Source organism: Ranitomeya variabilis, chromosome 3 (assembly GCF_051348905.1).
Source record: "Ranitomeya variabilis isolate aRanVar5 chromosome 3, aRanVar5.hap1, whole genome shotgun sequence".
Classification (NCBI taxonomy): domain Eukaryota; kingdom Metazoa; phylum Chordata; class Amphibia; order Anura; family Dendrobatidae; genus Ranitomeya; species Ranitomeya variabilis.
The window spans coordinates 66,194,274-66,207,242 of NC_135234.1; the positions used below are offsets into that span (position 1 = coordinate 66,194,274).

General features: G+C 48.7%; 1 protein-coding gene across 4 annotated transcripts in view; it reads left to right on the forward strand.

Moving 5' to 3' along the window:
• The first annotated feature begins 6,263 nt into the window (after positions 1–6,263).
• ARL13B (ARF like GTPase 13B) overlaps positions 6,264–12,969 on the forward strand; it is a 57,535-nt gene continuing 50,829 nt past the window's right edge. For 2 of the 4 annotated variants that reach the window (XM_077294103.1, XM_077294104.1), the window contains exons 1-4: positions 6,264–6,494; positions 6,858–7,030; positions 8,356–8,426; positions 11,193–11,442. In XM_077294103.1, coding sequence (XP_077150218.1) covers positions 6,969–7,030; positions 8,356–8,426; positions 11,193–11,442 — 383 coding nt within the window. In that variant the 5' untranslated portion in view covers positions 6,264–6,494; positions 6,858–6,968. Of the gene's footprint in view, positions 6,495–6,855; positions 7,031–8,355; positions 8,427–11,192; positions 11,443–12,969 lie in introns of all 4 variants that reach the window. The other 2 variants (XM_077294101.1, XM_077294102.1) reach the window with 2 other exon arrangements.

Consider the following 12,969-nt stretch of genomic DNA (forward strand, 5'->3'; position numbering starts at 1 on the left):
AGCGTCGGCGACGCAACGCACAACGCAAATGTGAACGCATGCACAACGCTACGTTTTGCGACGCATGCGTCCTTTTTTTCATTGATTTTGGACGCAGCAAAAATGCAACTTGCTGCGTCCTCTGCGCCCGGACGCGGGCGCCGCAGTGACGCATGCGGCGCAAAACGCAAGTGCGACGCATGCCCATGCGCCCCCATGTTAAATATAGGGGCGCATGATGCATGCGGCGACGCTGCGGCGCCCGACGCTGCGGCGATGACCGCAAATGTGAACGTAGACTTACCGATTCAAAAATATATGAAAATATGTTTATTAAACAATATATACAAGAAAGTCACAAGATATTAAAATCTCTAAAGACAATCCAATAACAAAACTTTGGGACAATGTGGCATACACAAATACGGCAACAAAGAAATAGCAAATATAGCAATATATCTAATAATATTACAAAAGAAGGTGGAAATACTATATTAAGGGGAACCTGCGACAATCAATGTACATGCAGTCCGATCTGTGCACATCATATTATATAGGATAAGCCGAGCAGAATGATATTATCCAAATAAAACTGTAGGAGAGATGAGCGCAAAATAGGGTCTTATCTGAGAAATAAAGTGAGCTTTACGCTCAGATTAAACTCACCTGTTTAATCAGAAAAAAAACGCCCACTGGACTCATACATGATATAGACATCGGGGACTTCAATGAATAAAATACAAATTTTACCGAAACTTTTCCCACAAAACTGTACATTAAAGTGATCCGCTTCTCCTGCTCTATAACATCATGCCAGCAAATAAGATGCCATTTTTAACATGACAGGTTCCCATTATTTCAGGAAAAAGCCTTTCATGTACCTAATACCAGTCAATATGAATGGCAACATAGATATGCTCTATTCATCAAGTGCATGCAGTGAGTTTTTGCCAATACCAACCAAACACCATACTCGCCAACCTGTCGGCACATTGTCCCAAAGTGTTGTTAGTGTGGTATTTTTGGAGATGTTTGCAGTATGTGAATTTCTTGTTTAATAAACATATTTACATGAATGCTGCTATTTACTCCTTGGCCAGACTCGGTCAAAAGAAAACATAGAATAACATTGATCTGAATGCAATCCAATGTTTTGTTGGATCGCACTCGGACCGAAAATATGGTGGTCTGCACCTGCCCTAAGGGTCTTTGTTCCAAAAGGAGACAGTTTTTAAGTCAGTTGTTCAGTTAAAACAAGTTATTGTCTATCCACAGGATAATCAATAATAACTTACTGATAGTGGGGTTCTGAGCGCAGGGACCCGCACTGATCGGTGGAACGGGAAATTGTTATCCACAATGGGGCACTTTTATCTCCACTACGAAACGCAGTGGCAGATCAGATGCTCGACACTCACTATAGAATGAATGGAGCAGTAGTGGAGCACACACACTATGGCTCCATTCTACCAGGGATAAAAGTTCTCCGTTCTGCTGATCAGTACCGGACCCAGCAATCAGCTCCCACTGATTAGAAAGTTATCACCAAAACTGTGGATAAGTGATAACTTGCTTTCACTGGACAGCCCCTTTAACGTTTTTGCTTGGTATAGCTGACAGCAGTGGGCTATTTGTGGCAATCCCATAGGCAAGAAAGTGCAGTCGAGTATGCTTGTCCTCACCACCATTCAGATAGCTCCCTGCACAGGCTCCGTTCTTGGGATCACTGATGGTCTGGCGGCGATCAGTAAATAATTCCTTTTTCTATGGAAGGAGGATGACTTTTTTGGGAAACCTCTTTAAGAATATGTGATGAGAAACCGAACACAATGCACTGTTATCCACCATACTGCCTTGGGTTCCTTATCTCTCGCCTACACATCCCAATGTAGCTGGGTTTACTATTCCCCTAAAGAGAAGCTGGGTGGAATCTGCTGCAAAACCCACAAGCATGGTGTCCTCGCCCCGCGTGGAATCTGCAGCAAAACCCACAAGCATGGTGTCCTCGCCCCGAGTGGAATCTGCAGCAAAACCCACAAGCATGGTGTCCTCGCCCCACGTGGAATCTGCAGCAAAACCCACAAGCATGGTGTCCTCGCCCCACGTGGAATCTGCCGCAAAATCCACAAGCATGGTGTCCTCGCCCTGAGTGGAATCTGCAGCAAAACCCACAAGCATGGTGTCCTTGCCCCGCGTGGAATCTGCAGCAAATCTCACAAGCATGGTGTCCTCGACTCACGTGGAATCTACAGTAAAATCCACCAGCATGGTGTCCTCGCCCCGCGTGGAATCTGCAGCAAAACCCACAAACATGGTGTCCTCGCCCCGCGTGGAATCTGCAAAACCCACAAGCATGGTGTCCTCGCCCCACGTGGAATCTGCCGCAAAATCCACAAGCATGGTGTCCTCGCCCTGAGTGGAATCTGCCGCAAAATCCACAAGCATGGTGTCCTCGCCCCGCGTGGAATCTGCAGCAAATCTCACAAGCATGGTGTCCTCGACTCACGTGGAATCTACAGTAAAATCCACCAGCATGGTGTCCTCGCCCCGCGTGGAATCTGCAGCAAAACCCACAAACATGGTGTCCTCGCCCCGCGTGGAATCTGCAGTAAAACCCACAAGCATGGTGTCCTCGCCTCACGTGGAATCTACAGTAAAACCCACAAGCATGGTGTCCTCGCCCCGCGTGGAATCTGCAGCAAAACCCACAAGCGTGGTGTCCTCGCCCCACGTGTAATCTGCCGCAAAATCCACAAGCATGGTGTCTTCGCCCCACGTGGAATCTGCCGCAAAACCCACAAGCATGGTGTCCTCGCCCCATGTGGAATCTGCAGCAAAATCCAAAAGCATGGTGTCTTCGCCCCACGTGGAATCTGCCGCAAAATCCACAAGCATGGTGTCCTCACCCCGTGTGGAATCTGCTGCAAAATCCACAAGCATGGTGTCCTCGCCCCACGTGGATCTGCCGCAAAACCCACAAGCATGGTGTCCTCGCCCCGCGTGGAATCTGCTGCAAAATCCACAAGCATGGTGTCCTCGCCCCGCGTGGAATCTGCCCCAAAATCCACAAGCATGGTGTCCTCGCCCCGCGTGGAATCTGCTGCAAAACCCACAAGCATGGTGTCCTCGCCCCGCGTGGAATCTGCCGCAAAATCCACAAGCATGGTGTCTTCGCCCCGTGTGGAATCTGCTGCAAAACCCACAAGCATGGTGTCCTCGCCCCACGTGGAATCTGCTGCAAAACCCACAAGCATGCTGTCCTCGCCCCACGTGGAATCTGCTGCAAAACCCACAAGCATGGTGTCCTCGCCCCGCGTGGAATCTGCAGCAAAATCCACAAGCATGGTGTCCTCGCCCTGCGTGGAATCTGCCGCAACACCCACAAGCATGGTGTCCTCGCCCCACGTGGAATCTGCTGCAAAACCCACAGGCATGGTGTCCTCATGAGTGGAATCTGATGCATAACCCACAAGCATGGTGTCCTCACCCCGCGTGGAATCTGCTGCAAAACCCACAAGCATGTTGTCCTCGCCCCGCGTGGAATCTGCCGCAAAATCCACAAGCATGGTGTCCTCGCCCCGTGTGGAATCTGCTGCAAAATCCACAAGCATGGTGTCCTCGCCCCGTGTGGAATCTGCTGCAAAACCCACAAGCATGGTGTCCTCGCCCCACGTCGAATCTGCTGCAAAACCCACAAGCATGGTGTCCTCGCCCCACGTGGAATCTGCTGCAAAACCCACAAGCATGGTGTCCTCGCCCCGCGTGGAATCTGCAGCAAAATCCACAAGCATGGTGTCCTCGTCCCGCGTGGAATCTGCCGCAAAACCCACAAGCATGGTGTCCTCGCCCCACGTGGAATCTGCTGCAAAACCCACAAGCATGGTGTCCTCATGAGTGGAATCTGATGCATAACCCACAAGCATGGTGTCCTCACCCCGCGTGGAATCTGCTGCAAAACCCACAAGCATGGTGTCCTCACCCCGCGTGGAATCTGCTGCAAAACCCACAAGCATGTTGTCCTCGCCCCGCGTGGAATCTGCCGCAAAATCCACAAGCATGGTGTCCTCGCCCCACGTGGAATCTGCTGCAAAATCCACAAGCATGGTGTCCTCGCCCCGTGTGGAATCTGCTGCAAAACCCACAAGCATGGTGTCCTCGCCCCACGTGGAATCTGCTGCAAAATCCACAAGCATGGTGTCCTCGCCCCGCTTGGAATCTGCAGCAAAATCCACAAGCATGGTGTCCTCGCCCCACGTGGAATCTGCCGCAAAACCCACAAGCATGGTGTCCTCGCCCCACGTGGAATCTGCCGCAAAACCCACAAGCATGGTGTCCTCGCCCCACGTGGAATCTGCCGCAAAACCCACAAGCATGGTGTCCTCGCCCCACGTGGAATCTGCCGCAAAACCCACAAGCATGGTGTCCTCGCCCCACGTGGAATCTGCCGCAAAACCCACAAGCATGGTGTCCTCGCCCCGCGTGGAATCTACAGCAAAATCCACAAGCATGGTGTCCTCGCCCCACGTGGAATCTACAGCAAAATCCACAAGCATGGTGTCCTCGCCCCACGTGGAATCTACAGCAAAATCCACAAGCATGGTGTCCTCGCCCCACGTGGAATCTGCCGCAAAACCCACAAGCATGGTGTCCTCACCCCGCGTGGAATCTGCCGCAAAACCCACAAGCATGGTGTCCTCACCCCGAGTGGAATCTGCAGCAAAACCCACAAGCATGGTGTCCTCGCCCCACGTGGAATCTACCGCAAAATCCACAAGCATGGTGTCCTCGCCCCACGTGGAATCTGCCGCAAAACCCACAAGCATGGTGTCCTCGCCCCACGTGGAATGTACAGTAAAACCCACAAGCATGGTGTCCTCGCCCCACGTGGAATCTACAGCAAAATCCACAAGCATGGTGTCCTCGCCCCACGTGGAATCTACAGCAAAATCCACAAGCATGGTGTCCTCGCCCCACGTGGAATCTGCCGCAAAACCCACAAGCATGGTGTCCTCACCCCGCGTGGAATCTGCCGCAAAACCCACAAGTATGGTGTCCTCGCCCCACGTGGAATCTGCCGCAAAACCTACAAGCATGGTGTCCTCGCCCCGGGTGGAATCTACAGTAAAACCCACAAGCATGGTGTCCTCGCCCCACGTGGAATCTGCCGCAAAACCCACAAGCATGGTGTCCTCACCCCGCGTGGAATCTGCCGCAAAACCCACAAGCATGGTGTCCTCGCCCCACGTGGAATCTACAGTAAAACCCACAAGCATGGTGTCCTCGCCCCGGGTGGAATCTACAGTAAAACCCACAAGCATGGTGTCCTTGCCCCACGTGGAGTCTACAGCATAACCCACAAGCATGGTGTCCTCGCCCCACGTGGAATCTGCCGCAAAACCCACAAGCATGGTGTCCTCGCCCCGGGTGGAATCTGCCGCAAAACCCACAAGCATGGTGTCCTCGCCCCACGTGGAGTCTACAGCATAACCCACAAGCATGGTGTCCTCGCCCCACGTGGAGTCTACAGCAAAACCCACAAGCATGGTGTCCTCGCCCCGGGTGGAATCTGCCGCAAAACCCACAAGCATGGTGTCCTCGCCCCACGTGGAGTCTACAGCATAACCCACAAGCATGGTGTCCTCGCCCCACGTGGATTCTGCCGCAAAACCCACAAGCATGGTGTCCTCGCCCCGTGTGGAATCTACAGTAAAACCCACAAGCATGGTGTCCTCGCCCCACGTGGAATCTACAGTAAAACCCACAAGCATGGTGTCCTCGCCCCACGTGGAGTCTACAGCATAACCCACAAGCGTGGTGTCCTCGCCCCGCGTGGAATCTGCCGCAGGTCCTACATCCGCTTTTGCCATCACCCCATTCACTAGTGACTTGTTGCACATTTGTCTTCCGCTATTTGCAGCATCTGACGCCACGAGAGCAGTGTATAAAAACTGGGGCAAAGGAAAAGTGGCGCAGCTGCTCATGGCAACCAATGAGGGCACTGCTTTCATTTGTCATATGCCTTTTGAAAAACGAGAGCTGCAATCTGATTAGTTCCACACATCCATATTTTTTTTACCAGTTTTAATTTGGCCAGGAAGATGCTGGGACTTGTAGTTTCTCTCTGCTCCATGTACAGATTACACAACAAATCTCTGCAGCCTCCTGTAATAACGCAATCACCATAACAACATATACGTCCCTCCAGGTAGCCATTGCCAATCATCGCTCTTCTACCATTTCCTCCAAGGAAACATTTATAAGTCACGCCTCGCTATTGGTAGATTGGTATCAAACTATCTATTGGCTGGGAAAGAGAGTGGGGGGCGTGGCTGCCAGTTACAGGAAAGTGTTTGCTGGGTTACCATAGAGTCAGTCTGCAGCTTCCGGTGTGTTCTGTCTCGTCAGTCAGTCTGTCTGTAGTGAGAGATCGCAGGCTGTGGAGGACCGGCCGCTATGTAGTCGGCGCTGTGTGTGGCCATTGCCGGTCACGGGCTCCCACACGAGGCGGTGGTGAGGTGGGTGTTGTGGATGCTGCAGTGCAATGTCATCATCTGTCTGTCACATGGCAGGGATGCTGCTGGGTGACGGCTCCATAGGGGGCTGCGGCCATCAGTGGGGTCCTCTATACAGTGTCACCTGGGTCACATTATTCCTGTCTTCTCCAGGATCTCTGCTTCCCGCGTGTGATGGTCACACAGGGGCATAGTGGACCTGCAATACCAGGCCCCACCAGTAGGCAGGAGGGGCGCTGTGTCTGACACATGATGCCTGTGTGGTCTCCATGCACCCAGCTGCAGATAGTGGGAGTTTCAGGTTATAAGGAAACCGTTCCAATTTCCCTGGATATCATTTTATTTTACTCTCCGTTCTTTTTTCAGGAAAAGCTGATGAAGAGGAGGAAGTTAGTGTGCGCCATAGAACGGCCATGATGTTGAAGCCTTCCTAGCGCTCCCGCCGCAGCACGGACTGGCCTCTGCTTTGTATCTCCCATGTTCAGCCTCATGGCCAATTGCTGTAGGAATTGGTTTAAGCGATGGCGGCAGCCGGTGAGGTGAGCTGTGGACGCACAACTGATCTGTAAATACAGAATAGTGCACCAGCTGTGGATGTTAGATGGCAACTCTGTGCTCAGCCTTAAAGGGATTGTCCACTACTAGCACAGCCCCTTCTTAAAGTAAATTAAAATGAAGCCTATGCTCGCCTCCTGTGCCGGCTCCGCTCCTGCGATATCGGCACTCGCTCTCCCCAGGGCAGTGAGGCTATGTTGTGACATGTGACCCCGGCGTCCAGTCAGCGCTGGCGTCACTGTCTCCGCCTGTGGACAAACCGTACATGAAGCGGAAGCCAGGGATGAGCTGCAGCATGGATTTCCTCTTCATGTTCAGTTTTATCTGAAGGCGAAAAACGTGACACCAGCGCTGATTGGGTGCCGGCATCATGTGTCATCCGCTGCATCCTAGGTCCGGGCAGCTCCAGTACCGCTAGTGCCGACTCTGCTGGAGCGGAGGTGAAGAAGCGCTCTGTCTAGCTATACTTGTTGTGTGTGTGTGTGTATCTACCTCTCATCACATGAGTCATCATTAGAACTACAATTCTAAATCAAAAGTCCCTGGCCGGGGGGAGGAGTGTGGAGCAGCTATGTAATGAGTAGAACAAGGGGTTGACTTGTGCAGGAAAAAGAGGCTTCCTGTTTCTACGTCATATCAAAGACCTAATTGAAACAGAAGAATTTACTGGGTAGAAAGGCAAAATGAACAATTGTAAGTACACGGTTATATAATGATTGCAACACATTAAGAGGATAAAACAGCCGTCTTTCTTTTGGAGAAGACTCTGATTAGGCTATATATCCTGTTGAAATTCTCAGTTGTGGTTTTCTCGTAGTCGTCTTGTATATCCCCGGTGACGCTCGTGTAGCCCAATATTTGGTTCTTCCATGAATGTTATCCACCTTTACTAATGTGACTGGTTGTAGAGCTGTGCTGTATTCCCAGCCTCCTGATAATCTGGTGCCGGTAATCCGCATGATCCGGTGTATTCCTAATGTCCGCACCTGTATCTGACGCTGCGGTGGTATATAGGGGTCACACAAGCTACCTCGTCATTGAATCTGTAAGGACCGGGTGGGTTGTGCTCCTGGGGCAGCGACTGTGGGGGCAGAGGTCTCCGTCACACCCTCTTGCTGGTGCCCAAAAGCGGACATGGGTATTATAAATGGCGCCATATGCGAGGCTTGTATTACAGGGTTTTCACATTTAATGCACATAGACGGCTTTTTTTTTTTTTGCTGAGAAATGTTATTTTATCTTTTTGTATGTAAAACATAATGTGACAGGTACTTGTGTTATTTATCCATTTTCTTTTCCTTCTCTATAGGAAAGTGACTCTGGTTATGGTGGGTTTGGATAATGCTGGCAAAACTGCAACTGTGAAAGGCATCCAAGGAGGTAAGTCATGGGATATAAGCAGCCCCCTAAATACCTTGCCTTAACCCCTTAATGATCAGCAATACACCTTGACCTGAGAAGAGAATAGCATCCCTTGATGGATGAAAATGCCGCAGCTGTCCGGTATAGCCGACACCCTGCTGCATCAGCCATGATCGGTGTCGGCACCTCCTAGATGCTGCTGTCAGTGGCATCTAGATGGTTACTAGAGAGTGGGGGTCCCTCTTTAACCTCATCGGCACTCTGTGATCACGTGGTTCTGGTGTTTACTATGGGAATTCACAGCCGAGTAACGGCCTTAGAGTCTGCCGGCTATACAGACCGGTTCAGATGTTAGCGACATTTAGGTGGTAAAAATATAATTTTTCATTCCTGTCATGTCACTTTGCATTAATGCCTGAAAAGCACCTGAAGGGTTAACAAATATACTGAGCGGTTCTCCAAAATAATATCACTTTTTGTAGTTTCGAATACATAGGTCCCACAAAGTCACTTCAAAATTGAATAGGTCCTTTAAAAAACACTTTTTTTTTTGTCTGTATTCTTTTGAAAAAATGATAAATTGCTGTAAATTTTTTTTACATTCTAACATAATAAAACAACGTAAGGTAGACAAAAGGTAAATGCTATTTATGTGCAATGTTTTTTTTCAAAGGTTTAAAATTGTAATTTTTTTTTTTTTTGTGTGAAATCTCTAATATTTTCATAAATAAGCGGCAAACGTAACGACCTAAATTTACCACTGTCGTAAAGTATAATGTGTAATGAATAAAAACAATGTCGCAATCACTGGGGTATGTGGAAACGTTCCAGAGTTATTGCCACATAAAGTGACACTGGTCAGACATGAATAATTTGGCCGGGTATGGAAGGGGTTCGGTTAGTTGCCCTTTACCTCTTGATCTCCTCTTTCCTGTTTAGTTGTATAAAATTTCATTGCTTCAGTACAGCAAGTGTAGGCCTTGCTGCCGATGTAGATGGCACGAGCCACAGAGTCCAGGGATTGACTGCAGAACTGTCAACATGACATCACCACTGCAGGCGATCAACAAAGAAACAAAGACAACGGTAGTGGTGGAGAGACATTGCTGGATACGGGGAGGCTAAGTAATGGTCTGTTTGTTATTTTATACATCAGTAAGCCTATGGGCTGAGAATGGATGAACGGATTATTCCCCAAACTATCACTTATACTGTAGGATGGTGCATAAACTAATGGTCACTGAGCCCCCAGTGATCTTGAGAGCAGAACTCTAGATCCCAGGAACGGCTGTTGGATGGAAAATAAGTGCAGAGTTACATTTGCTGCTGCTAACTTGCCCTATGTGGGTTGTTTGTTTTCATCTGAGAGGAAGGATGGAGACATCAGAAACCATGACCATTGGACTGGACCGACAGTATTAATACACCGAGCAGGATAACTTCGAAAGGATTTTTATAGTTTATACAGGGGGAGTCAGAGGGTTATATAACCATTGATGGACTGCAGCACAGATGCTGATTAAAGTCTTAGTTTTAGTTGACACAGGACAAAACTGGTGACCGGTTCCCTTTAAGGGTGTTGTTCGGGTTTTCTGATGAGAGTCTGCACACTCAGTGATTGCAAACTTGTGAATCCTTACAGCCTGTGCACCTCTCGCTGTCAGGATTCTCCAGTATCGCTGGTGAGAGCAGGCGGTCAAGTGACTGCAAGTATGTGATTTGCTTACATCCGGCCACACTCTGACTAGTCGTGCTGTGGCTCATTCGCTTATGTTGAGCAGGCTGTAAGGATCCAGTAGTCTGTAGATGCATAGAGACTGGACTTTTATCAGAAGACCAGTCGACCCCAGTGTCCTCACTTCCTTAACTTTTGACAACTGATTTGCACCTGATTTTTAGCAATATTAGGCTGCTAGAAGCATCATGATGCACAACAGCCGTAGCCTATCTCACGGCCCGCAACATCCCTGGAGCTGCGAGCACTCTACTTTTATTGGATTGTCAGTAAAGCATCACATTAGCTACATATGTTCCTTTTTTGATGGACAAGGGCACTACTAGAGTACTGGATCAGAGCAATATGGTGACCAAAAACAACGGACAGGTTTCCTTAATCTTAAAGATTTTATATCTAGGATCTGTGGTCTCTTGCAGTGAGGTCTGGTGGTGCAAAGACCATATAGTAAGAGGCTCACAATCAGTCCAGTTCATCCTGATTCCATCAGTTCCTTCAGTGTATACATTGCTTTCCCTGACACTTTGGGGGAAATTCATCAAAGCGCCTTTGCCATATTTCTGGCAGAAAAAGGCTCTGATAAGTTGCAATTTTTTTGCACAATGCGAGGTTTCACAAAATAATCGACTTCTGGTATTTTCTCTCTATTTTCACCCCCAGCGCCAACAAAGTGGGGATATCTGGTGTGTGACGAGATGTGGCAGTCACTGCTTGTCAAAGTCATGATGAGAGGCGGCGTTCAGTGTGCCACAAATCTTACTCCAGCGGTACATGCCGTTACACGTCTGTTAATGAATCAGGAGCGTCAGTGAATGATGAATGATTGACTCGCCCCATTGTATGCCGTAGTTAATGTTACTGAAGAGTTCATAACATTTCTTACTGCAGGGACAGTGGCCATGGAAGTGTTAAGCGGCTTATTGTGACGACATGTAAAGTCCAGCAGGAGACCTTGTTCTTTCAACAAAACCTGCGGCTAGACAAAACGTGCCACATGTTATTCCTGGAACATGGCGCCTGCATACTTGACCATTGCTCTTTTGTTACAGAATCTCCACAAGATGTGGCCCCGACCGTGGGCTTCTCCAAAGCAGATATTCGGCAGGGCAGATTTGACATCACCATGTTTGATCTCGGCGGTGGCAAGCAGATCCGTGGCATTTGGAAAAACTATTATGCCGAGTCCTATGGAGTGGTGTTTGTTATTGATTCCAGTGATGTCGACAGGATGGAAGAAACAAAGGAGACCGTGGCGGAGGTTCTCCGACATCCCAAGATTGCAGGAAAACCAGTATTAGTGTGAGTAAAGCAGTTGTTTATGGTGTCTAATTCCTTTTTTCTTCTGCAATTTTTGTAGTATATGATTACTATCTTGGGTAAATATTTTCCTGCACAAAACATGCACACAAGACTTTCCCAGACCTTAAGAGATATAAAAACAAAATAAGGCGCCAAATTCACTAAGATACTATTCACCAAGAACTCTGGTGTATAACACCTTAAGGCTATGTTCACACTTTGCGGTTTTTGCTGCGGATCCGCAGCGGATTTGCAGCTGCGGATCCGCAGCCATTTTCCATGCAGGGTACAGTACAATGTTACCCTATGGAAAACAAAAACCACTGTGCCCACTTTGCGTTTTTCCGCAGGAAATTCCGCGCTGATTTTCTGTGGAAAAAAAGAGGTACCATGTCAATTCTTTCTGCGGATTCCGCAGCGGTTTTCCACCTGCACCAATAGGAAAGTGCAGTTGGAAACCCGCAGTGGAATCCGCAGTAGAAACCGCACAAAAAACCGCAGTGAAAACCACCGCCGTTTTGCACTGCGGTTTTTCAAAATCAGGAGCTGAAAAATCCGCAGCAAACAAAGGAAAGTGTGAACAAGCCCTAAGTGTTAAAACTTAAAATGTCTGCGCTACCCTGAAGTTGCTCAAAAATATTGCTACTTTTGTCATTTTCATGCCAATTCTGACCAGCTACGCCAATATCATTGTAGCATGGGTTACGCCACTTTAATGGTGTAACTTAAAAGATTTACTTCATCCCCTGAATATAGTGACATTTCTACTAGAGACACACGGCACCTGTAAGGCTACGTTCACATTTGCGTTGCGTCGGGCGCAGGTTCGGTGACGCATGCGTCATGCCATGCGCCCCTATATTTAACATGGGGGCGCATGGACATGCGTTTTGTCTTGCGTTTTGTGACGCATGCGTCATTTTTGGCGCAAGCGTCAGGGCGCACAGGACGCTACATGTTGCATTTTTTTTTGCGTCCAAAATCAAGCCAAAAATGGACCCAAGCGTCACAAAACAATGCGTTTTTGCATGCGTTGTGCGTTGCGTCGCCGACGCAACGCCCAACAACGCAAATGTGAACGTAGCCTAAGATGCTCCTAATTTATTAATTGATACATGCTTCTTAATGGTGTTCTCCAAAAAATGTAATAGACTAGTCCCTGTCACATAATTCTAACAGCTGCCCATCTTGGTCTCATGTCGGGACTGGCTGCAGACAGAAGAAACTCAGCTCCTGAAAACTGTGTCTCAACTGTCAGAGGAGCTGTATCATAAGCACACATACTAGTTCTGATATGTATGCTTACAATACAGGTCTTCTGCAAGTTAAGACGCAGATCACAGGAGCTGTGACTTCTTCATACTGCATGCCGATACAGGGGCCATTTTACTGTATTCTCTGTTATGATCCTAGTGGCTGAGGATCACAAAACGGACTAGCTAAGTTTATGAACATAGACACGAGCTCTAGGGAGGTGGTAACTGGACTGACCGCAAACCTGATCCTAACCAACACACTAAAGGAAGC